This window comes from Prionailurus bengalensis, chromosome D4 (assembly GCF_016509475.1).
Source record: "Prionailurus bengalensis isolate Pbe53 chromosome D4, Fcat_Pben_1.1_paternal_pri, whole genome shotgun sequence".
NCBI lineage: Eukaryota > Metazoa > Chordata > Mammalia > Carnivora > Felidae > Prionailurus > Prionailurus bengalensis.
In genome coordinates, this window is record NC_057359.1 from 88577432 (window position 1) to 88603669 (window position 26238).

A 26238-nucleotide genomic window follows, 5' to 3' on the forward strand; every position below is an offset into this window, starting at 1 on the left:
AGAGTATGCATGCATTGTGAGATGTATATTTACAAATCTGCATGGAAGTTTTGAAGGTCACGTATGAAAATCAAAATGACTGTCTCTGGTTGGTAGAATTCCTTTCTCTTTCTTTCTGTTTTTAAGTTTATTTATTTACTTAGAGAGAGAGAGAGAGAGCACACCCATAAGTGGAGGAGGGGCAGAGAGAGAGCGCGCGCGGGCACGAGAGAAGATCCCAAGGAGGCTCCGTGCACTCAGCACAGAGCCCGATGTGGGGCTTGAACTCATGAACCATGAAATCGCGACCTGAGCCGAAATCAAGAATCGGACGCTTGACCTGCTGAGCCACCCAGGCACCCCAGAATTCCCTTCTCTTTCCATGCATCAGGACAGTTCACAGGGAGCAGTGCTCAACAGCTCAGTGTCTGGAGTTGTACAGACCTGGGCTCATCCGTGCCACTTGCTGGCTGTGTGTCTTTGGGCAGATTACTTAACCTCTCTGGGCTTCCGTTTTCTCCTCTATAAAATGTGGGTAAGACTGAGAGCTACCAGGTGCCAGGGAGGACTCAGTGAGCTAACGCTCTGGGAACATCTCGGCACGTGGACTGGTCCTTAGTCAGTGCTTAGTAAACTAGTGTCATTTTTTAAAACATCGGACGTGTATTATTACGTAATAAAGCAATAACCAACATTGAGTCAAATCACTCACTTTTCTCCGTCAAACTAGAGTTTGAGGCCCTCGTGTTGGAGCAAGACTGTCTTGCCCTGTGCCTTTTGTGAGACCTCACGCTGGAGCATAGGCAGTCGTGTGGCCGTGGGGGCTGGGCTGGCTCCTGTTCGCCAAGCCTTTGCTGGGTACCAGAATCCATGGGTGGGGGTGTCCCTCCCTGGCCCCACCAATTCTTACAATGATGGCTCTCAGCTAGGATAGATGGTGTTGTTATATGCCTCATTTTACAGCTGGGGAAACTGAGGCTGGACACAGTGAGGTCAGGTCTGGGGGACCCCACGGCTGAAGGATGGAGCCAGCATTGCAGTCAGCTCTGTCTGGGGGCAAAGCCTGAGGGTTTGGTCGAATCAGTTACCGCAGAGTTCAGAAAGTAGGGGTGTGGAGGGGGGAGGCTTGGTAAAGGCTGGAACAGCTGAGGGAGGGGTGCTGGACATGACGAATACATTCAGAACACAGAGGCAGGGGCCCTCAGGGGACCATGGATTCTTAAAGTGCCCGGCAGAAGGGCTGCTGTCCGCACTCTCCCTTGAGAATTGTGTGGATGAATGCCGGATGATTCCACAGGCTTCCTTCCCTAAGAAGGACCAAGGTCTGCTGACTGGTTGATGAGTGTGGGAATTTTGGGGGGTGCCTAGAATTTAGAATTCTTCAACTAAAAACGGTCCATTATTAGAGTTCACCGAGGACTCAGAGGAAATACTTTCCTAAGAAACTTGACATCCACGAACCTTGTAAAACCCCCATTGTGCATACGTCCGTAGGGTGGGTTGGAATTCCGGGTCTCCGTGGCGAGTTGGAATTCTAGCCCCGTTTTCAGTGCACTGGTAGCCTTGCCTTAGGTTAGCTGTGACTTTCAAGTATGGCTGTTAAAACAAACCTTTTTATTGGGGGAACATTCCGAATACACACAAAGGAAGCAGAGCAGAGTAATGAATCGGCATATACCCACCACCAAGTATCCAAACCGCTCTCGTTCATCTATACCTCTTCCCACCCTCCACCCCAACTCAGTGATGATTGCTGTCTTTAGCTCTGGTTTTAGGAGGTAAAAATTTACGTACGCTGAAATGCACAAATCTTTGCTTTGCACTTTGGAGAGACCATATACCCGCGGAGCCCCCATTCCTGTTACCATATAGAACATTTCTGCCGTCCCAGACAGTCCTTTTGCCTCTCCCCAGTCCCCAGACAACCCCCGTTCTGATTTTTTTCCACCTTGGAATAATTCTGCCTGTTCTAGAACTTCTATAAATGGAACCATTAAACACGCACTCTTTTGTGTCTGGCTTCTCTCGTGCGGTGTTACGTCTGTGAGATTCATCACGCGGTTGCTTGTATTGGTAGCTTGTTCTGTTTTCTTGCTGAGCAGTATTTGATTATACGAAGAGACCACAGTTTGTTTACCGTTTCTTTGGTTGATGGACATTGGACCGGTTTCCAGTTCTGGGCTATTGTGAGTACAGCCGCGGTGAACGTTTGAGTACAAGTCTTGGTGTAGACATATGTTTTCATTTCTCGGGAGCGAAATGGCTGGATCGAATGGTATGTGCATGCTTGATGGTTTTAGAAAGTTCTCTTGGCCTTCCAAAGTGGTTGGACCCTTTTGCATTCCCACCGGCGGTGGACGGAAGTTTCAGTTGCCCTGTGTCCTCGCCTGCATTTGGTGCAGTCAGCCTTTGTAATTGAATTCTGTTCTTTTTAAATGAGCTAACAGGGGCGCCTGGGTGGCTCAGTCGGCCAAGCATCCGACTTCGGCTCAGGTCACGATCTGGCGGTCTGTGGGTTCGAGCCCCGCGTTGGGCTCTGTGCTGACAGCTCCGAGCCTGGAGCCTGCTTCCGATTCTGTGTCTCCCTCTCTCTCTGTTCCTCCCTTGCTCGTTCTCTGTCTCTCTCTGTTTCTCAAAAATAAACATTAAAAAAAAATTTAAATGAGCTAATAAATGGATGGAGTTTCTGGAAGATTTCATTCTTGTTCATCAGCCTGGCGTTGGACAGCTCTCTATTCCTTCGTCTTTCCAGAATTCCTTTCCCACTGATGGTGATAGAGACGGCCGTGTTCAGAGAAGATTAGGGACCGTGGTTTTGAGGTTGAGCAGGGCGGGGGTTGCCCTCCGTCTCGCCTCTGCGCTCCCCTGGAGTTCTGGTCTGGTTTGGAGCAGGGCAGGGGGCTGAGTAGCCTGACCTCCCTTCCAGGTCAGATCCTGGCAGGCCTGGAAGTCTCTCTCCCTTTGGGGGTGGGGGGGGGAGGGGGTCTCTGGGGCCCAGGCTTCACCCCCTTTCCCCCTGGTGGCACGTCTTGTAACTGTTCCCCCACCCCACGGAGGCGCTGCGTCTGGGAATCCAAGCCCACCCGGGCCTCTCTCTCTTTTCCCTGCAGATATTGGCCCGGTGACCCTCACGGCAGACCCGGCGGTGTTTCAGAGGGAGCTGAGAGAACTCTATGTGCAGGTGGGCCGCCCTGCCCCTGGCTGCCGCCCGCCCCCCGCCTCCTGCCGTCCTTCCCAGTCCGTGCAGAGGCCAAGGTCTTTACCCTACCCGCTGGCCAAGATGGCGGCTCCCTGAACCGCCATCACCTGCCTCCCAACACTGCCTGGGGCCTGCACCCCAGCTGGGGGGGCCCGGAGAATCTGTACTTCTTGGGGTTCCTTCCTTTATTCGGTGAACCAAGTACCGACAGGAGTCCCCGTGCCTGGCACGTAGTAGGTGCTTATTATTCAGTGAACGGACGAAGCGGTAGCTGAAGGCGGATGCGAGGGGTCTCAGTGCAGACCCCCAAAGTCTTGAGCACCTTGGTAAAGCATCTGTCCTTCCCCGCCTCCCGCCGCTGAGGACAGCAGCTTCCTGAAGGCAGGGGCCCCACGTATCTGGCTCACCGCCAGGTCCCCTAGGACTCAGAACGGGGCCCCGTGCCTGGAGGGGACAGGAAGCGCTTGTGGGCCGGATGAACGGGCCCGGGAGAGATGCGTTACCGAAAAGTGACCCCGTTGCTGGGTGTGCAAAGCTGTCGAGGCGGGACGCGCTCCCTTCTCGCGGAGCTCCCGTCCGTGGGCCGGGAGGGCGGGAGCGTGTGTTGGTTGGTTTGGGACTGATTCCGGGGCAGAGAGGATTCGGGGGGAGGGCTGGCTGAGAATGGCGTCCTCTGCCCAACGCCCACCTCTCTCTCTCCCGGCCGCCCCCTGTACCCTCCGTCGTCCAAGCCTTGACCAACACGTGGCTTCTTTGGGGCATCTGTTAGACGTCCCGGAGGTCCCCTCCCTCCTCTCCATCTTGCATCACTCACCGCAGTGGTAATTAAAGAACCGTGTCGTGCTTGTTAGCGCTTAGAGCAGGCCCCCACGGGAGGGACCCCGCTCTTGCGTGGGTGAGCGAGCGAGCAGATGGTACGGGCGGGGACAGAAGCCGGACAGAGGGGATTGCCCCCCTCCAGCCCCCCCCTGCCCCCCGTCGGTGTCAGAGGTCTACCTGGGTGGGCCCCACCTGGAGGAGCTGGGTGGCGGCCCCTGACACACCCCTGCCCTGCAGGGAGGCGGTGACTGCCCAGAGATGAGTGTGGGAGCCATCAAGGCTGCCGTGGAGGTGGCCAACCCCGGCTCCTTTATCTACGTCTTCACGGACGCCCGCGCCAAGGACTACCACAAGAAGGAAGATGTCCTGCGCCTCCTGCAGCTGAAACAGTCACAGGTGAGTGGACCGGCCCGGGGAGCTCGAGCGTGGGGGCCCCAGGGGGGTCCTGAGGAAGCTGGGGTCCCCGGCGCAGGCAGCCCGGGCCCCCACCTGCCGAGCGGAGGGCGGCAGCTTCTCGTCCAGGGTCTCCGCCGGCCCTGGAGGCCGAGCCGGTCTGGTGAAGTCCAAGTGTGTTCTCATGCTCTGGGCCCCCCGCCCGCCAGGGCTCCCGCCGCCTGGCGAGGCTCATTCTTGATAAAGACCACGCCACCCCCCACTCCCCTCGCGCCCTGTCAGAGTCTGTGCGATCCGTCTTCCTCCTGGCGTCGCCTCTGCTCCCGTCTCTGCAGAGCGAGGCGCCCTCTTCCCAGTGCCTCGAGGTCTGGACTCTCTGCTGGGGCTTTTGCTTCTTGTGTTCACAGCCAGGGCTGGGGGAGGGGTGTGCACGGGACGGGAGAAGGGCCATCTGACTGTGTGACCTCCTCGGGTGAAGCTCTCGAGAGCTGGGACAGCTTCTCTGGTCTCCCGTCTAGAACAAACTCCATTCTCCAAGGTTCTTCTTCTTCTTTTTTTTTTCTTTAAAAATTTTTTAATGTTAATGTATTTTTGAGCGAGAGAGAGAGCGTAAGCAGGGGAGGGGCAGAGAGAGAGGGAGACACAGACTCCGAAGCAGGCTCCGGGCTCTGAGCTGTCAGCACAGAGCCCGACGCGGGGCTTGAACTCATGAACCGTGAGATCGTGACCTGAGCCGAAGTCAAACAGTCAACCTTAGAACCCACGGTTTTTCTAAGTGTGTGGCCTCCAGGGGCTACTGCTCGGGGCCAGCCGATTTCCATCCGCTTCCTTGTTGTAGATTTAATAATGGCTCCCAGTGGCTCAGTCGGTTAAGCATCTGACCGCGGCTCAGGTCGTGAACTTGTGGTTCGTGGGTTCGAGCCCCGCGTCGGGCTCTGTGCTGACAGCTCGGAGCCTGGAGCCTGCGTCGGATTCTGCGTCTCCCTCTCCCTCTTGTTCACACACTCCCTCTCTCTCTTTCTCTCTCTCAAAAAAAAAAAAAACATTAAAATAATGGCTCCCATGTATTGAGGCACCTAGTATGCCTGGCCCTGTACCACACCCTTGACCTGCGTCGACCCCGATCCCCTGGGGTGGGCGCTCTCATCATTCCCATTCTACAGACGCATCCGCTGAGCCCGGAGAGGAAGGGGCTCGGCCCAGGCCCCTCCTCCCTGGTTCTGGCCCTGCCACTCCACTCACCCCTGAAGAAGGTGGCCAGGGAAGCCACCTGTGTGTCCCTCTTCCAGGTGGTCTTCGTGCTGACGGGGGACTGTGGTGACCGCACCCATCCCGGCTACCTGGCTTACGAGGACATCGCCGCCACCAGCTCCGGGCAGGTGTTCCACCTGGACAAGCAGCAGGTGACCGAGGTGAGCCTTCCCTGACCGTCCTCGCCCCTGGGCGGCTGGGCTTGGTGGTCAGGTAGCTGTGCCACCCGTGAGCAGTGCTCCCCCTGTGGCCAGCGCAGTGAGTGCTGTGCTCCGGGCTGTATGAGGTCCTCTCGCCAGCCCCCCCCCCCCAACCACCCCCCCCAAAGGCAGGTGCCGCAGACTTCCCGATGTCGCAGGTAAAGAGGCTGGAGCTCGAAGAAGCACCCTGGGTCCCACAGGTGGTCGGGGCTGGCCAGATGGACCTAGCAAAATTTGCCAACAGTTGGGGGGGGGCGGGGGTACGGGGTGAGCTTCTCCGCAGAGTCGGGGAACCCAGGGGTGGGTGGAGGAGTGGGTGGGGGGCAGGGGGCGTCCGATTCAGGCTGTGTTGCTGGGGCAGAGAGTCCTGCTGGGGAATGAGCAGGCAGGCGCTTGCTTGGTCCTGTGTCCTGAGATGCAGGGTTGTCAGTGACCTGGCGTCTGTACCCTCGCCGTGTTCTCGAACTGGGGGCCTGCCCTTCCTCTCCTCCAGGCCCCATTGGCCGCTCAGAACTTGCCCTTCCTTCCCTCTCCCTGCGCGTCTGCCTGCTCCCTTTCAGGAGCCAGAGGGATCCTTCCAGTGACATGCTCATAAATGTTCACAACTGCGTCCCTGGAAAGAATAAGAATGTCCGTATCCATCTCCCTCATCTGACCAATGAGCCTCTCCGTTTGCCCCCTGGAGAAGGTCCGGGCCCTTATCCAACCCCGTGGCCCGTGTTCTCCCCTTTTGCTCACCGCTGCCACCCCACTGGCCTCTGCTGTTTCTTCAGTGCCCCGCGTCTTTCTACCCCAGGGCCTTTGCTCATGCGGCTCGTTTTTCCCACTTCTCCTCCCCTGGCTCCTCATTTTCCCGGTCTTAGCTGACATGCTGTCCCCCTTGGGAGACCTCCCTTGATTTCCCTTCTTGTTACTTAACGCCACTAGGCTGTGAGCTCCCTGACAGACCGGCCCTTACGGGTCCTGTATCCCGGGTCCCGTCTGCTGCCGTATCCCTGGCACCTTATGCAGCCCCCAGCGTGGAGCAGGTGCTCAGTAAATAGCCGGTGGGTGGACAGATGCGGGGTCCCTTGCGCCCGAGGCCCTGGGAGGAGGAAGGCAAGAGAGATTGTGTGTGTGAGGCAGGCCCTGGCCCCAGCCAGCCCTGCTGTAGCCTCCAGGGGAGGGTTTTTTTTTGTGTGTGTTCTGTATTTATGCTCTCCGGGGCCGTGTTTAGATTAGCGTGCCTTAACTCCCTGTTGACAGATGGCGTTTATGGCTCTCCGCGACACATTGGACTTTATTCTTTGGCATGTGCACCTCCTCTGGCGCTGAGCCGCCCAAGTGAGGGTGGGAGGCACTGAAGAGTGGAGGGATGGCTGGGTCCTTGTGTGGGGGGAGACCTATTTGGGTGGGAGCTGGGTGCTTGTCAGCGGCTAATCAGACAGTGCGGTGCCGGGCAGGGTAGAGGAGGACGGCCCTGCCCGGGTGTGTGGGGCTGGGCTCTCCTGTGCTCTCTCTCGAGGCGGGGAAGTTGGGGCGACTCCGCTGGCTCCTGGCCATAGTGCCCAGCCTTCTGTTGTGGGAGCCTGACTCGGCGGTAGGTGTCTCACTTGGTGGGACCTCCGGTGGCCCAGCATTGGCTGCCTCTGGGTAGCGGCCTGGATCCTCCTCCTTCCTGGCCACAGAGCTGCGTCATTCCAGATGTGCCCAGACATTCGGCAAGCCTGAGAAAGCGGCCGGGGCACCCGGGAGAGGGAACGGTGTCTTTGCCCAAGCCAGGGGGGGCTCCAGCTGAGAGAATGACTCCTCAGAAGTTGTGGGAGTCCCTAAATTATTGCCTGTGTCGTTAGCCCCTTCGCCTTCCCAAGGTACGTCCCATGTGGCAGGAGCGACACGTTCTGTAATCTCTCTTCCCTTCGCTGACCGTGCACCTGCTACGCTCACCGCGCACAGCTTCCGGTGCCGGGCGCAGAGACCGAATCCGTCCAGGTCCGGTCTCGGTGCTTCTGAGCCTTTACTTTCTTCCGGTTGTGGGGTTGGCCCTCTGGGATTCCAGGGTCGTTAAAGCAAGGGGAAGATCCTCTCCCCCTGGCGGGGTCAGTTCGGAGCTTTTGCCAGCCTTCAGTGGACGGGGGAGGCAGGCATCATGGCCCCTTGGGGGTGTGCATTTCTGGTCTCGGCTGAGCTAGGTCCAAGCCCCCCCTTGCCCTGGCAGAGTGGGCCGGAATTGCTGGGCAAAGCCCCTCATTCTGAAGCTTTCTCTGGCCCTGGGAAGTCCATTCTGGGGGCCCAGACCCTGCCCCTGTTAGCACCGGCCCCAGAGATGACTTCATCCCGGACTCTTCCCGGAGAGGGCAGCCCGGTGGAGGTTTAGGGCCGCATGCCGGCTTCGGACCCCAGCCCTGCCACCTGGCTGCCGTGTGACCCGAACTCAGTCCTTAACCTCTCTGGGCCTCCGTTTCCCCCTGTGCACGGCTGGGTTTTTGAGAGCCCCTGCCCGGTGAGACGGGGGCGCTGTCCGGACAGGCACCCGGAAGCCCTTGGTGAGAGTTCGTGACGGCTGTGGCTCCAGCCCCCTGCTTTGGTGTGAACCCGTGCCAGGTTCCGGCACACCCCCGTGGACAGTAAGGGCTCCCTCGGAAAAGGTTCTCAGGACCCGAGCGCCCAGCGGTGGCGCCCAGCTGGCAGGGGCTGGTGCCCTCTCTCCATCACTGCCTGCCGGGCTTCCTGACCCAGGCTCCACGGTCCGGTCCCAGCTCTCTGCTCTGCGGCTCTCGGGCCCCGTAGGCCCCTGGCCTCCCCGCTCGGCCTCCTCGGCTGGCCTGGCTGTCAGGCGTCTGGGGGAGGGGCCCCAGGGGATGATTTATCTGCCGTGAAAGGCCCAGCGGCAGCCATCTGGCCAGGGTAGCAGCTCCAGATTCTTTCCATCCTTCCCTATCGGTGACAGAGAGATGAGCCCCATTGCAGCACGGGCTCGCGGGCCCCCGGTCCCACTAACATCTGGAAGCCATTGTCTTCGCCAGATAAACATTGAGCTGGCTTGATGAAGGCACTCTGCTCCGAGGGCTCCCCAGATTCCGCTTGGAGCCCTGGGGGGATTGTAGGGTCCAGGAAGCCTGTCCACAGGCCTGGACGCACAGGGGATCCGGGTGGCTGAGGGCAGCGCCCTGGTGGTGACGGGCTTAGGGCAGACCCCGTGGGCACGCCGCCGCCTGGTGGGGTCCCTGGCACTGAGCTCAGTCTGAGCCTTCGCTGCCGGTCGGTAGCCTGGACTCCTGGGCACCGTCCCTCCGTCCTCCTAGAACAAGCTCGTAGTGACAGTTGCAACGCAACAGTGCGTGTGATTTCTCTGGGTAATTGTCAGCTGGTGCAGCCACCGCCTCCAGGCAGCTTTGCTCGGTTGTGATTTCCTCCCGACCCCTGACAAGGCCCGGCCCCGGGGGAAGACGACAGTGGTCCCGGAGCTGTGGCAGCAGCTGCCTCACCTCGCTGGCTTCTGTCCGCCTCTCCAGATGGGAGCCTCGACTGCCGCTTCCTCCCGCCAGCCCCCGTGTGTGCGCAGAACCTTTCCAAGGGAAACATTACTTAGAAAGCTAGACGAGCGGGCGCCTGGGTGGCTCAGTCGGTTAAGCATCCGCATCTCGGCTCAGGTCATGATCTCACGTTTTCGTGGGTTCAACCCCTGCCTCAGGCTCTGAGCACTGACTGTGTGGAGCCTGCTTGGGATTCTCTCTCTCTCTCTCTCTCTCTCTCTCTCTCTCTCTCTCTGCCCCTCCCCTGCTCAAGCTCTCTCTGTCTCTCTCAAAACAAATCAAATTGAAGAAAAAAAGAAAGAAAGCTGGGCGAAACAGAAGAAAGAGGGACCTCTAAGTATACAGAGAAGTGAGTTTTCGGAACCTGGGATTCGTATCCTGTAGTAACTGAAATCCAGCTGCAACGTGTAGATGTTCCAGCTCAGTCTGGACAAAATGTATTCACTTTTTAAATCTCGGGCACTTTCTTCCAATTCTCTTCTTTCCCTTTTCTCTCTCGCCGGCGATCGCACAGTAGGACTCTGATGCGGAGCAAGGTTGGCCGACATGTAGCACACGAGACCCGCTTTCGGACCCCGTATCCCAGCAGACATGACCCATCAATCACAGAACGTCTTCTCACTGAAGCTGAATGCGGTTTCGACTTTTGCCAGACAGTATCCCAGGAAGCTACTTCCAGATTAGATTTGACTGGCGATTGATGAGGTTTGATTAGATTGATCAGAATTGGCGAGCGCCAGGGTACCCCTGTGGTTGCCTAGGGGTATAGATTCAAGTCATGGCGTACTTGTTTTTTTCAAGGACTTTTTCTTTACAAAAAAAATATGATCATGGAAGATGTTAAAGAAAAGTCAGAAGAAGATAGGAGAAGGAAGAAAAACAAAGAGGGAGGGAGGCAAACCAGAAGACAGACTCTTAACTGTGGAGAACAAACTGAGGGTTGGTGGAGGGAGGCGGGTGGGGGAGGGGCTAAATGGGGGATGGGGACTGGGGAGGACGCTTATGGGGAGGAGCACTGGGTGTTGTACGTGAGTGATGAATCACTAAATTCTGTTCCTGCAACCAGTGTTGCACGATGTGTTAACGAACCAGAATTTATTTATTTATTTAAAAAAAAATTTTTTTTAACGTTTATTTATTTTTGAGACAGAGAGAGACAGAGCATGAACGGGGGAGGGGCAGAGAGAGAGGGAGACACAGAATCGGAAGCAGGCTCCAGGCTCTGAGCCATCAGCCCAGAGCCCGACGCGGGGCTCGAACTCGCGGACCGCGAGATCGTGACCTGAGCCGAAGTCGGACGCTCAACCGACTGAGCCACCCAGGCGCCCCTAACGTACCAGAATTTAAATCAAAACTTGAAACAAACAAAAAAGAACCTATGTCCCAATTAGATTCAGCACCTAACATGTTTACCCCGCCTGCTTTATCTGTCTCTTTCTATGCCTTTTGTTGAACCGTGACACCTTACCCGTAAATAATCATGTGTGGGTTTTTTAAAAAAATATATATATATATATGATCTTGGACACAGCCCACGATATCCTCTAATAAAATGAATAGTATTCTGCTGGTATCGTCCGATGCCAAGTTCATATTCAGTTTCCCCAATTGTCCTCAAAATGTCTTCGGTAACACGTTTTGTCAAATCGGGATTTAATCAGGGGCTGTGCATTTCATTCACTTGTTGTGTCTGTTACGTCCGCTTCCATCTGGAACAGTCTACCCTTTTTTTAATGCCACTAACTTGCTGGAGAGGCATCGGCTGTACAGTATCCCGTGTTACGGATTCATCTGATTGTTTCCTTATGGTGTCATTAATTTGTTCCCTCACCCGCCGTATTTCCCCTAACCTGCCAGTTAGCTCTCAGGGGCTGATTGATGGGAGCCAGCATTTCTGGCAGGAATATTTCATGGTTGGTGCTGTGTGTATTTTCTGTTGCATTGCCCCGGGAGGTAAATAATGTCTGATTGTCCCGCTCTTCCTGATGATAGTTTGATTCCTGGTGAAGGTGGTGACAGCCAGCTCTCGGTGCGTTGCAGGGCCGCATTTTTCCCCTTATGACTCAAGTGGTCTGTGGGGTAAATGCTGGGGCTCCGCATGGACGTCCAGTTCCCCACCCGCCTTCCATCTAACGGTTGTGGTGTCCGTGGAGGATGCTTGCATCATCTCTTTCACATTCATTAGTGGCCGTTCTTCCCTGAAAAAAAAGAGCTTTGGCTTCTCCAAAGGGATGGCTTGGTTTTTTGAGGCACAGCGCCTATGGAAAAGGCAGGGATCGCACTTAGTTCTTTGTCTTTAATTAGCAGGTTGCTTTCACTGGTGGCAAATGAGGTTTTATTGTTTTGAATTTCGCTTTTCTTTGAGTATTACGGGCACACGGATTCTTTAAAGTTTATTTATTTTGAGAGAGAGAGAAAGAGAGAGCACGAGCGTGCCCAAGTTGGGGAGGGGCGGAGAGAGAGGACGAGAGAGCGAATCCCAAGCCGACTCCACGATGTCCGTGCAGAGCCCAACACGGGGCTCGATCTCACGAACTGTGAGATCGTGAACTGAGCCGAAAATCAAGAGGCAGACGCTGAACCGAATGAGCCCCCCGGGCGCCCCGGGGCACACAGATTCTAGAGTTCAGTGTGTTTCACTTGATTAAAGTCATTATTCTTTTAGGGGTTCAAGTTGCCCCAGATTTAGCCAATGGGAGCTCTTTTCTCTCTGAGCTTATGGTGCTAATTTGTTGGACGGTGAGGTTCCTGTTTCATTTTGTTTAGTTCAAGAAGCATCCCGTGAAAACCTTAAAGTCACTTGGCCCGGGGCTGGCGAGGGGGGGGGGGGAGGCCCCCTCTGAGTCCTCTTGCCTGGTTTTCTTACTGGAAACTGTGGGATGTGACTGCTACAAAGACAGGGACCGGGATGGAGCTGAGTCAGGTGACTGCCAGGTGAAATCTGGTGGCCCTGGTCAGGAGGTGTGTGCCCTGTCAGACCACACACAGTGAGCACATGCTTCCTGAGTACCCTGTCTGTGCCAGACGTTGAGCTCGGGGCACGGCGGAGGGTCTCTGCCCTCCTGGGGCTCCCAGGCCAAGAGGGGAGACAGGATGAATGTAGCCAGGAGTGGGTTGATAAAGAAGGGGCAGGTCATTTCTGTCAGAGAACAGCGTGTGTGGGGGGAGCTGCCTAGGGAGGCCCGGGGGTTCAACCCTATAAGCGTGGGGAGAGTCAGGGGCACGCTGACCTTGAGCCGGGTTGGACAGCTGCCTAAATCCTAGGACAGGACACGGGGGCTTGAAGATCGTGGTCACGATTTGGAGAAACTCAACAATTTTGTGCTCTGTGAGATAACTTAGACTGGATCCGGGGTTGCTGACATGGGGTCTGTGCATGCACGGGGGTGGCGGGAGGTCTTTGAGAACCCCCCCCGCCCACCAAAATCATACTTTAAATGTGTACTTGGGTGGGGGAGTCCTCGCCTGTTGCCTGCTTTTCAATGGGACCTGTCCAAAACACTTAAGATTTTAGAATGAATAAGCACTTCTAGAAACCAGGGACTTAGGATTTCTCAATGTTGTGAAATGAATCAGGAGGAGACCCCATCTTGGCAGCAGACCCTCTCGGTCCTGCTTAGAGAGTGTGCTACCCTGGCAGGAATGTGGCCTGAGGCCCCTTGGGGGGTGACAGTGAATTACATTGCTCTGGGGGAGATTCCTGATCTCCAGCGTTCATCTGTGGGTAGGAGGCATCAGGAAGGCTTCCTGGAGGAAGTGGTGGGTGCCATAGAAATTGGCCATTCCCTCTGAGCTGCCTCAGTTCAGGCCAGGAGGGTAATGACGTGTGAACTGGCCCTCTTGTAGAGCGGTGGGAGTGTGGGGGTACTGGGTGACCTGGAAAGCCTATACGCTGCCTAAAACCCAGGGTGGGGGATTGGATTCTGCTGGCGACCTGTCAGAGACCTGCCTCCAGTGGGTCAGACACAAGCGGGACCACAGGCACCTCCGCTGGCATCAGCTTCCCATAACCTGCCTCCCAGGTGCTGAAGTGGGTAGAGTCAGCGATCCAGGCCTCCAAGGTGCACCTGCTGTCCACGGACCACAAGGAGGAGGGCGAGCACACGTGGAGGATTCCCTTTGACCCCAGCCTGAAGGAGGTCACCATCTCCCTGAGCGGTCCGGGTCCCAAGATCGAAGTCCGCGACCCGCTGGGTATGTGCACCCTAGGACTGGCCGGCCTCTGCTTTGGCCCCAAGACTGAGCTGGGAGTCCGGGGTGGGACAAAGAGAGAGACCCGGGGTGGCAGTGGGTTTGGACACAAGGCTCTGGGAATAAGGAGGGGGGGGGTGCCAAGTGGAGGGCAGAGGGGGTGCCCATGGTGAGTGAGGAAGCAGGGAGGCTGTTAGCAGCCAAGGGAGGAGAATTAAAACGACAGTCCTGGGGGCGCCTGGGTGGCTCAGTCGCTTAAGCATCAGACTCTGGATTTCACTCAGGTCACCATCTCACGGCTGTGCGATCGAGCCCCACATGGGGCTCCGCATTCAGCTTCACATTCTCTCTGTCTCTCCATCTGCCCCTCTCCTGAGTGCGCCCTCTCTCACGTGCTTGGGTTCCCTTTCTCTCAGTCTCTCTCTCTCTCCAAGAGTAATGACAGTCCCTGGGATGCAAGGTTCATGCGGAGTCTTACCCGTATTCTCTCAGCGGGTCCCTACGGTGGGCTAGCAGACCAGTCGGGGCAAGAATTGGTGGCATGCCACCGAGATGGGAAGCTGGGGCTCTGGGAGGTGGAGTGATTTGTCCAGATCACCCAGGGTCGGTGTGATTTGGACCCAGCTACCTGGCCTCATGGAGCTCCGAGGATGTCCCGGGTCCCCAGGTCTGGAGGCCAGGTGTATGGCCCACACCGGGGGTGGATGAGGCTGGAGTATAGAATGAGGCAAAGGCCCGAGCACCGCCTAAAGCCTTTGTCACTTTCTCTGGGAAGGCTGAGGCTGGTGGCTGGAAAGACCATGGGTTCCTGGCAGAATGGGGCCTCTGTCACAGTCAGGAAAGATGTGGGGACAGAAACCCTTGGGCGTTCCACAGGGAGGATCCTGCAGAAGGACGAGGGCCTCAACGTGCTCCTCAGCATCCCTGACTCTGCCAAGGTCGTGGCGTTTAAGCCTGAGCATCCTGGGCTGTGGTCCATCAAGGTACGGGGCCCTGGTGCCCAGGGAGGGGACCAGTTTCACCGAGCTGAGACACTGTCTCCCTCCTGCCTGTCCCGAGAGCCCTGGGGCCCTGGGAGGCTGGGGGCTGGAACATGGGTGGCGAGGTGGGCGTATCAGTAGAAGCAAAGGGTCCAGAACAGAGGAGGAGTATTCTGCTTTGCACCAGTGAGAGGAAGTAGAGCGGTTTGGGGTTAGTTAGGGAACTTTTCAGAAAGTTGGAGAAGTGATTTGAGGGTCCAGAGGTGGGTGGCTGAGCCGGCTTGAGGTTCAGAAACCTATCCTATGAAGAATGAACAACAGAAGCAAGGGTGACCTTGGGGGGAAGGATGGCTCAGAGGGACAAGGGCTGGCAGGGGGAGCAGGGCCCACTCTAATCTGCAAGGTGCTGGAGGCCAGGGACTTGGGGTAGGCTGGGCTCCCGGCAGAGTGTCCTGGGATGGGGGAGGCTGCTGCCTTGGAGGGCTGTGAGCTCCTGCTGATTGGACAGACGTTTGTGAAGCACCTGCTAGGCTCCAGGCCCTGGGCTGGGTGTGGGTGCTGCAGGGGAGGGGGCAGCATTGACTCCTGCCCTTCAAACTCTGAGCGGCTTTGAGCCAAGAGCTCCAATGCCAGTGGGGAAGGCAAGGCAGGGCTTAGACCTATAGGGGGACAGACAGAGCTGCAGGTGTTGGGTGGGGGGGAGGCCAGAAGGGCAGAACAGCCTCAGGGGTCCCACTCAGGACACTACCGTAGCTGAGGCTTCTTTTGCTTCATTTGGGGAGCGTCGTGCTGGGCCCCCAGGGAGTAGGTAAGTTGCCCACGTGTCTGTCCCGGTGCTGGGGCACCGGAGGCAGATGCCCTGGTGACATGGGCCGGGGCCTGTGCTAGGTCTATAGCAGCGGTCGCCATTCGGTGAGGATCACAGGCGTCAGCAACATCGACTTCCGAGCCGGCTTCTCCACCCAGCCCTCTCTGGACCTCAACCACACCATTGAGTGGCCCCTACAAGGTATGGTGCTCCGGACCCTGGGGACGATGCAGATCTGCCTTCTGAAGAGGCGGGGCTTGCCTTTGGGAATCGGGGAGCCTTGGGGGGCAGGCTATGAGTGTGTGACTGCAGTGTACCCGGAAGAGGCTGGCTTGAGCCATTCTCTCAGACCACAGTGAACCGAGCCCAGGGCCAGCACCCTCTCCACTGGTCCCCACCCAGGTGACGCCGTGACCATTTACCTTTAGAACACACTCCCTGCCCGCAAAGACCCCCAGGACCTTTGGCTGTCCCCCTTACTACTCAGTCCACACTTTCTCTTTTTTCTTTGTCCAAACTTGTCCATCTAGAGCTTCTTCGGTTTTCCACGGAACAGCAGGCTAGTCCGACAAATTAACAGGTGCTAGTCAGTTGTTAGCTTACTTGAAGAGGAGAACGGTATCTTACTCCAGAGGAATGCATGTCCTGATGGACATTCCGATGTTCCGGAGGCTGATGGGGGTTGAGAGCCCAGGGGGATGTTGGAGTTGGAGGCACAGGGTCGGTTTTCTGATGAGAAGCCACCCCCTGGGATCTGGGGTTGCCTGTGTGTCCCATTGTGGTTCCATCTGGAGGCGGAGGGCTCCAGAGCAGGCAGGGGCTCTTGGCTCGGGTTGTCAGAGCTCTATGCCAGAAAGTACCATCTGGTGGCCAGATCAGGGGTCCCAGTGTATAGTTTGGGAAGTATGGTCCCTCACCGTGGGGCCATCAGAGGACTTTGCTGGGACCAGCTCAGAAGAGAGAAGGGGAGGGATCTAGACCAGGTCAGGTCAACTCGGACCACTGACTAATGACCAACACGGTGCATACAAGATCCTTAGAGCTTTTGAGCGTGTGTTTGCTCTAACTTTTGTCATCGTTGTCAGCCCTTATTGGTTCTGTGCGAGGACCATCTCCAAAGCGAAAGGGGGCTGCTTGCTCATTTCACGTTTGTTTTTCCCAGCGTCAGGAAGGGGGGAGGCAGGGAAGCTTGGTTCCCGTTCTAGAGCCAGGAGAGCAAAGAACTCCTAAATGCAGCGCGCGAGTGGGGGTTGAAAACTGAAGGGTCGCCAGGACCAGTCCCCAGTGGAAGAGAGTGAAGGGGACCTTCTTGGGACCTTTTTGGGACCTTCTTGGGTTTCTGCTTTTGATAAAGATGTGGTTTCCAAGACAGTTTTTTAAAAAAAAAAAGGGAGAGAGAAACAGCAGGGCAATTGCAAATGAGAAGTGGTTGGCACTTGGCTTCAGTGCTGGGGCATCCGGGAGTCTGGAGGCCGTGGCTATAGCTGGACAGCAACTGCCCAAGTACAGCGGACAGCAGCTACCTGCCGTTGGCCGATTGTTGCCACATGTGAATGGAGCCCAGCGCCGACACATGTTATTTTTCCAAGGAATCCGGACTTCCAGGTTTTGATGTGCCCTTTCCAGATTGTTCTCCACGCTTCTTCAAAAATGTTAAGGCGTTCAGATTTTTATCCAACCACACCCTCTGTTCCCTGGTTTGTGATCTCTGAGACAAAACACAGTAATCACTGCCTGAAAAAGGGAAAGACCGGAGCGAAGTTCCCAAATCAACTGAGGGAATTCAGAAGCCCAGCTCCAGCTCTGTCTTTTCTGGAACAGGGTGAAAAGCCCGGGGCTGATAAGACAGAAAAGAAAATCAAAGCAAAGTGGACCGTGGGGGGAGAGAGAGGATAGGCAGGAGTCAGCGTTCCCAAACTAGCGTGTGTCTCACCTTGGCTGGTCCCAGAGCCTGCCCGATGACAGCCCACGCCAGAGTTAACGGGGGGGGTGGGGTGGGGGGGGTGGAGAGAAATCCCCCCTCCCAGTTCTACTCCAGGAGAGCCCGAGTCTGCAGAGTGGAGGTGATGCAGCCGTGGGAAACTGTGGTGTGGGTGGACAGTGGTGTTTCAGGACCACGGACAGTAGCAGGCCCCCTCTGCTGAGCCACCCCCCAGCATTAGTTGGCACAGCAAAGAGGTGAGGGGCCGCGAGGAGGGCCAAGCAAGCTGGGTCCCTGACTATGGTCTGAGGGCCCCTGCTGGGGGAGGATCATGGAGCCGGCATCTTCTTCCTCACCCTTCCCTCTGCAGGGGTGCCCATCTCCCTGGTCATCAACTCCACGGGCCTGCAGGCACCCGGCCACCTGGACTCCGTGGAGCTCTCACGCAGCTCAGGGCAGCCCCTCCTGACTTTGCCCATGCAGCCCCTCTCCAATGGCTCCGCCCATCAGCTCTGGGGCGGACCGCCCTTCCACGCCCCCCAGGAGCGCTTCTACCTCAAGGTGAAGGGCAAAGACCACGAGGGGAATCCCCTTCTCCGTGTCTCTGGAGTTTCCTACAGTGGGGTGGTCCCAGGTGAGTGAGTAGCGCTCGTCACCCCCAGCGCCCCGGCTCACTTGGAGACTCACTTCTTCCCGGAAGCCTTCCCTGATTGCGTGATATTAGGAAATTAAACTTCTATGAGCAGGAAACTCTGCGATGCGTTATGCTAAATACTGGGATGGTTCAGATGTAGCAATCAGTCGAGGATTTAGTACAAAGCCATCCATCTGCCCATCTACCCATGCATCCACTCACGCATTCGTCTCTCCACCCACCCTTCATTGACCCAAACATCCATCCATTCATCTGCCTATCCATCCATCCACCCACTCATCCATGCATCCATCCTTCCAAATATCCATCCACCCATCCACTCCTGCATGCGTGCATCCATCCAGATGTCCATCCAACATGCATTCTGTGTCAGTCCTGGTACTAGGCGTTGTAGACACAGCAGTGGGCAGGGCAGCGAGTATGGGTCTGCTCTTCCATAATCCTAATCATGGGAATACTAAGCTAGTCACCATTTTGAGCACTTCTCATGAGATAATCCTGAACCAAGCACCTGCCATACATTAGCTCATTGAGTGCTTCTGAGATGTGTCCCCATCTTATAGATGGAGAAGCTGAGGCTCCCCGTCTCACAGGGTTGCCCTGAGGGTTCCATAAGTTAATACACATAACAAGACAGCTCTTGGGTGCTCTGAGGCTGTGCCCATGATGTGGGCATTGTGGACTTGGGCCCTCCAATGTGGTAGCTGCTGCTACTGTTATGTCTTTGTAGGCACGGGTCATTTTGTGGTCCTATCTTTGGTCATGTTGTGTTGGTTCCTACATGTATGTCTTTTTGCTTGTTTCCTTGTGTCCCTGAGGTCTCGCATGCGGCTCAGAAGCTCCCAGAGGGCAGGGCTGAGTCTTTGGCTTTCTAGCTCTGCCTCTGGTCCTAGCATGGGGTATCTGAGTTCACTGGCCATCAGCTTCCTTCCTGGGCTTTGTTCCCTCCTCCTGCCCACTCCCCGCTTTCCCGTGGCAGTGGCCTGGGTGGGGAGCTCACAGAGGTGGATGCCACTGATATCCAACATCTTCTTTGCTGGGGATCTCTTAACAAGGGACAGACTCCTCTGTCTACTACAAATAGGGATGCAGAGAGGGCACTAGGGTGAGGTGGGGGACTTTGAGGATCCGAGTAGGGTAGGTTAGGGCAGGGTACAGAGGTTGGGGACCCCGTCTCTCAGCCTCCTGACCTCCACTCCCCTGCTGTGGTCCCTGGGCCCCTCCTCCCTTGGCTTTTATAACTCCAAGGAGGAATTTTCAGGAGGGAGTTTCAGCAGGGGCAATAATAGCCTGTTTGTCTCTGTCCTGTTCTTGCAGATGAGTCGAAGAGTTTGGATTTCTCTCTGGATTTTGGTCTTCATCTCAGCACTAGATTAGAGAGAGAGAGATAGAGAGAGAGAGAGAGAGAGTATGTGTGTGTTGGCAGGGCAGGGAGAAGGGAGGTGGTTTGGTGTTTTGCTTCCTTCCCCACTTGATGGATTGGGAGGCTGGGAGTTGGGATTAGAGCAGGAGGCTCTGGGTTTGGAGCAGGTAGTGAGGACTGGGCCATGGTCCCTGGGCCCATTCAGCTCATGGAAGACAGAGCCTGGGCTGGCCTTGCCGAGGATTCCAGTGTGTGGGGGTGAGCGGTGGCTGCTTTGCACACAGCTGAGGACGTGGCTAGATGGTCTGACATCCCTCTCCCCTGGGATGTGGCAGGGAGCCTGTAGCATGATGTCACCTGCTGCCCTCCCACCCCCAGCTCTGGGCTCGGAGGACGTCTGGTGCATTGTCTCACCCAAGGAGCATCTCTGGTGGGGATGCGGGGGAGGGCAGGACAAGAGTTGAGCACACGCCCGCCATCACCCAGTGAGGCACTGACAGCTGTGACTGACCCCGCGGGGGGCGTTCTCAGACTTTCCCACTGGAGTGATTCTAATGGCCAAGGAAAGAGAATGTGTCATCCCAGGACCAGGGTCAGGCGGTGGGGGCAGGGGGGGGGGGAGTGTCTCTCAGGGGCCCCACGGGGCTCATCACAAACTGTGGGATTTCATTGAAGTCTCTTATCTCAAAAATGCGTGTGAACTTTGCATTCACAGCCATGCTTCAGCCTCGCTTATTTTTTAAATAAAAAAAGGCTTTCTTCCAACATCCTCGGGTAAAACCGACCCTCCAGGCGGATGAGAGGTCTGGAAGCTTGGAGAGCCCGGTCCGGGGAGCATTTTATCAGGTTTCTCAGGGGGTGGTGCAACATCTACGTCCAGGACCGCGGAGAAGGTGGTTGCACAGACCCGTCCGTCTTGGCTGGTCTTCTTAGAAACCGTAGAAGCAATGCCGGCTCGTCCTGAGGGGGCCTGCCGTGCCTTGTGGACATGCCAAGTGCTTTCCATGCACCGCCTCTCACCAGCTCCCCGGAGAGCGTGGTGACGTCGGTGTCAGGATTAAGCCCATTTGACAGAGGTGGGAACTGAGCTTACGGGGGTAAGGTGACCCCGCTCTTGGTGACCCCCAAATGGTGGGGCTGTGGGTTGAATCCTGGCCTCCTGGCTCATCCCTGTGGTCTCTGCGTTGGCAGGCTGTGGTGGGGCGGGTGGGGAGGAATCCTGAGCGCCGGACCTTGCCTACAGGTGCCCCCCTGGTCAGCATGCCCCCTAGGATCCATGGTTACCTGGACCAGCCCCTGCTGGTCTCCTGCTCTGTACACAGCACCCTCCCCTTCAGGCTACAGCTGCGGCGGAATGGAGCCAGGCTGGGCGAGGAGAGGCACTTTCAGTGAGTGGGTGCTGTCTGCCCTGTGTCCCCAGCCCCAGGGGTCCAAGGGATGTGGGTGGCAGGAGAAGGACCTTGAATCCAGTCATAGTGTCCTGGGCATCTCCCAGCACGGCCAGGGTGGTCCCCAGATGTCCCACCACCGCTGGATCATCACCCTGTGGAGGAGCTGTGGGCTTGCTGAGCTTCCGGAACATTCCCACGCAGGGCCCGGGCCCGTGGGGTCAGGGTGGGAAGGACCCTCCGAGACCCTCCCCGTCGTGGATGAAAGCCCAGAGCTCAGAGAGGGAAAGGGACTCGCTCAGAGTCACCCAGCATGTTGTAGGCTTGGCACGTCCTCGGCTGCCTTGCCCCTCCTTACCAAGTCTCCAAGAGGATTTGTCCCCTCTGGGCAGGGTTCCGGGGCGGGATAAGGCTGTGGGGCCCTGGCGGGGGTCAGTGTTATTGTGTGTCTCCAGCTGCTCTGTGTTCACAGGGTGTCGGGAAACAGCAGCTGGGAGATCCCACGGGCTTCTAAGACCGAGGAAGGGACATATGAGTGCACGGCGGTCAGCCGGGCTGGGACCGGACGAGCAAAGGCCCAGATTCTTGTCACAGGTCTGTCCTTTCTGGCCCATCCCCATCTCCCCTCCCCACCGCCTCCGGATTTTTCCCTCTAGGGTTTCTCCCCAGGGTGTCTCCATCTGTGGGGGAGCGTGCCAGCCAGCTGCCGTCACCCAGGCCCTGCTGCCTACACTGCCACCTGGCACCCCATTTGGGCGGTCACCCAGAAACAGCCTGTGGATCTTAGATGGGAAGGAGGCTGAGAAACGCAGCCAGGGTCATGCCCTCCTCCCCCAGGCCCTTTCGGGGGCCACTGCCCATCTGGAAGTCCCCCTCCCTTAATGCCTTCAGGTCCCTGCCAGGATGGCCCCAACCGGCTCAGGAAGGTTGCTGATGACACGGACCATCCTAAAATGACATTGGCTTTGTGTTTTTAAATTAGGGATCTAAACTGCCTCAAAAGCCCAAGGAACATGGAAAGATTAGCCAGTCTGCAGCCTCTAATCCCACAGGCTTGCTATGCTTCGATCTGGATAACCTGCAGTCTCATGCTAGAGACGACCTCCGTAACATTTGGCCATATTTGCTTTCTTGTTCTTTGGCTGAACTCTTTTTTTTTTTAACGTGTATTTATTTTGAGAGAGAGAGAGAGAGAGTGTGAGTGGGGGAGGGTGGAGACAGCGAGAGAGAGAGAGAGAGAGAGACAGAGACAGAGACAGAGACACTCTTAAGCAGGCTGCACGCTCAGCACGGAACCTGACACGTGAACCATGAGATCGTGACCCGAGCCAAAATCAAGAGTCGGATGCTTAGCCGACAGAGCCACCCAGGCGCCCCTTGGCTAGACCATTTTAAACTAAATTGTAGGCATGCTGACATTTCAGTATTTATCACTCTTTTTTTTAAAAGTAGATTTTCCCTTGGGGCGCCTGGGTGGCGCCGTCGGTTAAGCGTCCGACTTCAGCTCAGGTCACGATCTCGCGGTCCGGGAGTTCGAGCCCCGCGTCGGGCTCTGGGCTGATGGCTAAGAGCCTGGAGCCAGTTTCCGATTCTGTGTCTCCCTCTCTCTCTGCCCCTCCCCCGTTCATGCTCTGTCTCTCTCTGTCCCAAAAATAAATAAACGTTGAAAAAAAAAATTAAAAAAAAAAAAAATAAAGTAGATTTTCCCATATAATAAAGGTTCTACGATCACACCTAATAAAATGAACAATAATACCTTAATGGTGTTTAATTTGGCCATAGTCGGATTTTCTCATTGGCCCCCAGGTATTTTTTCTGGCTGGTTTCTACAATATCATTTTTCAGGACTGTGGCCTTCACAGGCTCTTTGTGACATCAGGTCACTGGCACGTGTAGCTTGTGTAGACCCGGCTTTTTTTCCTGCAGGTGCTTGGGCCCACATCCCCGGTTAGACAAGTCTCTGATCTTGTCACTTCTCCCCTGTTCCCTTTTCCTATCAAGAGAGTGGTTCTCTCAGCTCTTCCTGCCTCTGGGGCAGTGGCCTCGGTTGTATATTTTGGCTGTTACGATGCCCCTGCTATTTGTACAGAGAATAGCTCTGTACCCATCACTCTTTGCCTCTTGAGAGTTATTTCCAAGGCTCTGTTCCCCAGGGTGGGATTATTGGCTCACAGGGTGTAGAGCTTGTTACATGTTGCACTTGGCCGTCCTGTGGAAGGCACGCACGCCCCACGCAGCCCTTGCCGGGTGTGTGATGGTGGTGGGGGGGGGGGAAGCGGAGGGCGGGCCGGGCCCTCCCTGGGGTGGTGCCGTCCCCAGGATGGCGAGCACATGATACTTGGCTCCTCTGCTGGCCCACACGTCCTGAAGGATACGGTGCAGGGCTCTGGAGTCAGGGCACCCCCGGGGGCCGGCAAGATGGTCCTTTGTCTGCGTCAGCCTCTCAGAGTCTCCTCTGTTTTTATCCGTTCAGACCCCCCACCGCAGCTGGTTCCTGCCCCCAACGTGACCGTGTCCCCGGGGGAGACAGCCATCCTGTCCTGCCAGGTCCTGAGTGAGGTGCCCTACAACCTGACTTGGATCCGGGACTGGCGGGTCCTGTCGGCCTCGACGGGCAGAGTCGCCCAGCTGGCCGACCTGTCCCTGGAGGTCAGCGGCATCATCCCCAGCGACGGCGGACGGTACCAGTGCATGGCCAGCAACGCCAACGGGGTCACAAGGGCGTCCGTGTGGCTCCTGGTGCGAGGTGAGGCTCTTCCTGCCTCTGCGATGTGTCCTCCCGATTCAGCACCCTACCTGGTGCTTTTTAAAAAATGATTTAAAACAAAGTTTTTATTTATTTTTGAGAGAGAGGGCGCGAGCGGGGCGGGGCAGAGGGGCGGAGGGAGACAGAGGCTCCGAAGCAGGCTCCGGGCTGACAGCACAGAGCCCAGTGTGGGGCTCGACCCACCAACGGTGAGATCATGACCTGAGACGGAGTCGGACGCTCAACCGACTGAGCCCCCCAGGCGCCCCTCACTACCTCGTGCTTATCCCCAGAGCCCGTCGATCCACGCCTCTGCCCAGACACCACCCCCAGCAGGCAGCGCCAGCCCCGTTAGGGTCTTCCGGGTTTTCAGAGAAAAAAGATTGTGTAGCCTCCTAGCCTATGTGTAGCGGTTCTCGCCGTGGAAAGTTCATCCTGGTAGCTAACCTAAATCTCTGCTGCTGTAGACCAAGCCAGCTTCGTCGTGTCCTGTTTACCTCCCGTGCCGTGGGTCAGCTCCGTTGCCATATGTGGGGGAGGGGTGGGTTATGGGAAACTTCTGGAAGTCCAGAGATCAGAAGCGCGTGGCGGGGGCTGGGTGGCCCTGGCCAGATGGGGCGGGGGAAGGGGGGCAGCGGAAAGAGCACCCGTCCTGGAGTTTTAGGACCCGGATGTAGCCTCGGGTCCACCCAGGGTTTAGCCAGATCCTTCCCTCTGGGATGCTGTTTGGCCAAGTGTAAAAGTGAGCGTGTTGGAAAAACTGCCCTCTCTTGTCCCAGCCACTCCTGACTGGTTGCCTGGGGTGTGTTGAGACTGCCACTGCCGTGGGAGGGGCCTGCTTGCCTATTCTGGCTGAGTTGGCCTGGTGAGGTCTGTTTGAGTCTGACAAGCCCGATGTACCGTGAACAGAACCTAAGCCTGGGGCCAGTACTTGGGCAGGCTTTGGCGTCCCCTCAAGGTCACTGGAGATGGGCGTTGCCCCCAGCCCTGGCATCTGCCTATCACCCTAAACCTCTCCAGGATGCTCAGCCCAGACCAGAACCCCAGGGAGAGCTTTGGAAAATCCTCCCCGTGAGGCCTGGGCGGCTATCTGGTCAACCCCAGCTCCCAGGAAAGCCACCCCCTGGGATTCGGGCCCTCGGGGGGCCTTTGCTTCCTACGTCTGGCCCATCTGTGACTTCGGGGATGGAGTGGAGGCACCTGGGACAGCACGGCTGCCCAGACAGACTCTTGACCACCTGTCCACTCTTTGAACTGCAGAGGCTCCCCAGGTCAGCATCCACACCCGGTCCCAGCACTTCTCCCAGGGTGTGGAGGTGAGAATTCGCTGCTCAGCTTTGGGGTACCCCACCCCCCACATCTCCTGGAGCCGTGAGGGTCATGCTCTGCAAGAGGACAGCAGGTAAGGGCCCCAGGACGAGGGACTCTGGGACTAGAGGTCCCAGGGGACCTCTCTGGGCCCCCATCTTCTTCCCTCTAAATGGGGTTGGGAAGAGAGGGTAGCATTTGCCCTGCCTTCTTCCTGGGATCATTTGAGACTCGGCAGCGAGATCGCTTTGAAAACATAACGATGCCTCAGTATGAGCCCGGGGGTCAAGAGCTGTAGTTCCAGAATCCACCAGACCTGTGCTCGAATCCTGCCTCTGCCATTCAGGCTGTGTGACCTTGGGCGAGTCGCTTTACCTCTCTGAGCCTCACGAATGAAAAAGGACAATCTATGTAAAGTGCTGGGCGCACCGCCAGGCACAGAGCAAGCAGTCAGTAGGAAATGGCGGTCGCTAGTGATGGGATCAATTCGTTTGTTATCGAGGATGACTCAGGTAGTCTTTGTGTGACCCCGCCTAATCAGCCCCCTCCCGTTGAACATGTGATTTTATGGCGTGACTCCAGAATCCGTGTGGATGCCCAGGGAACGCTGATCATTCAGGGAGTGGCCCCAGAGGATGCTGGGAATTACAGCTGCCGGGCCGCTAATGAGGTTGGCACAGACGAGGAGACGGTCACCCTCTATTATACAGGTACCTGGGCCTCTCCCCCTCTCTCCCTCCCTCCTTCCCGTCCATAGATACTCGCTGAGCTGGGGATACAGCAGTGAACGCATGCTCCCTGCCCAGGTGGAACTTATATTCTGGTGGGGAGGCACAAAAGAAGCATGCGGGCAGCTAACGGTACCCGCGGGGGCTCACAGCGCAGGGTGAGAGGCAGGTGGGGCGAGGGGGAAATGGCTGTTACACACGGGACCGGCCAAGGCCTCGGTGAGGAGGTGATGCTCAGCAGAGAAGGGGATAGGAGCAGTGTTCCCAGCCCGGGGACCCGGTGAGGCAAAGGCCCTGAGGTCGGCATGAGTCTGGGGTGCTCAAGGGGCTGCGGGAAGGCTGGTGTGGAGTGAATTGAGGGGGACTTTAGGGAGGGCTGGGCAGCCCACCTAGGGCATTTCAGGACCTTGTAGGGTTTCCACTTTGATGGCAAGTTCAATAAGAAACGATGCGTGTTGAGGGGTGGGGTGGCTCCAGGTGGGACTGGCTTTGATTTGAGATCCTGGGTCAGAAACCTTTCTGGGGTGACGGATGGTGGGGGATGGGGAGGAGGCAGGGAGGCCAGGTCCTTCTCTCTCCTCGCTGCACCCCCCCCACAAACTGTGAAAAGCCGCCCTGTCGCCCTAGGGGGTCTGTGGGTTGGTCCCAAGTTCCCCATCTGCTCCCACACAGATCCGCCCTCAGTGTCTGCCGTAAATGCCGTGGTGCTGGCTGCTGTCGGGGAGGAGGCCGTGCTGGTGTGTGAGGTGTCTGGGGTGCCCCCACCCCGGGTCGTCTGGTATCGAGGTATGAGA

General features: G+C 57.0%; 1 protein-coding gene across 1 annotated transcript in view; it reads left to right on the forward strand.

The window, feature by feature from the left end:
• The window catches only part of HMCN2 (hemicentin 2), a 144976-nt gene that overhangs the window by 16655 nt on the left and 102083 nt on the right, over positions 1-26238 (forward strand). The window contains exons 2-14 of the mRNA XM_043567001.1: positions 3090-3160; positions 4235-4393; positions 5680-5802; positions 13379-13550; positions 14424-14530; positions 15416-15536; positions 17627-17890; positions 20518-20662; positions 21135-21256; positions 23136-23408; positions 24669-24810; positions 25299-25426; positions 26117-26230. Of these exons, the coding sequence (XP_043422936.1) occupies positions 3090-3160; positions 4235-4393; positions 5680-5802; positions 13379-13550; positions 14424-14530; positions 15416-15536; positions 17627-17890; positions 20518-20662; positions 21135-21256; positions 23136-23408; positions 24669-24810; positions 25299-25426; positions 26117-26230 (1941 nt within the window). The remainder of the gene's footprint in view (positions 1-3089; positions 3161-4234; positions 4394-5679; positions 5803-13378; positions 13551-14423; positions 14531-15415; positions 15537-17626; positions 17891-20517; positions 20663-21134; positions 21257-23135; positions 23409-24668; positions 24811-25298; positions 25427-26116; positions 26231-26238) is intronic.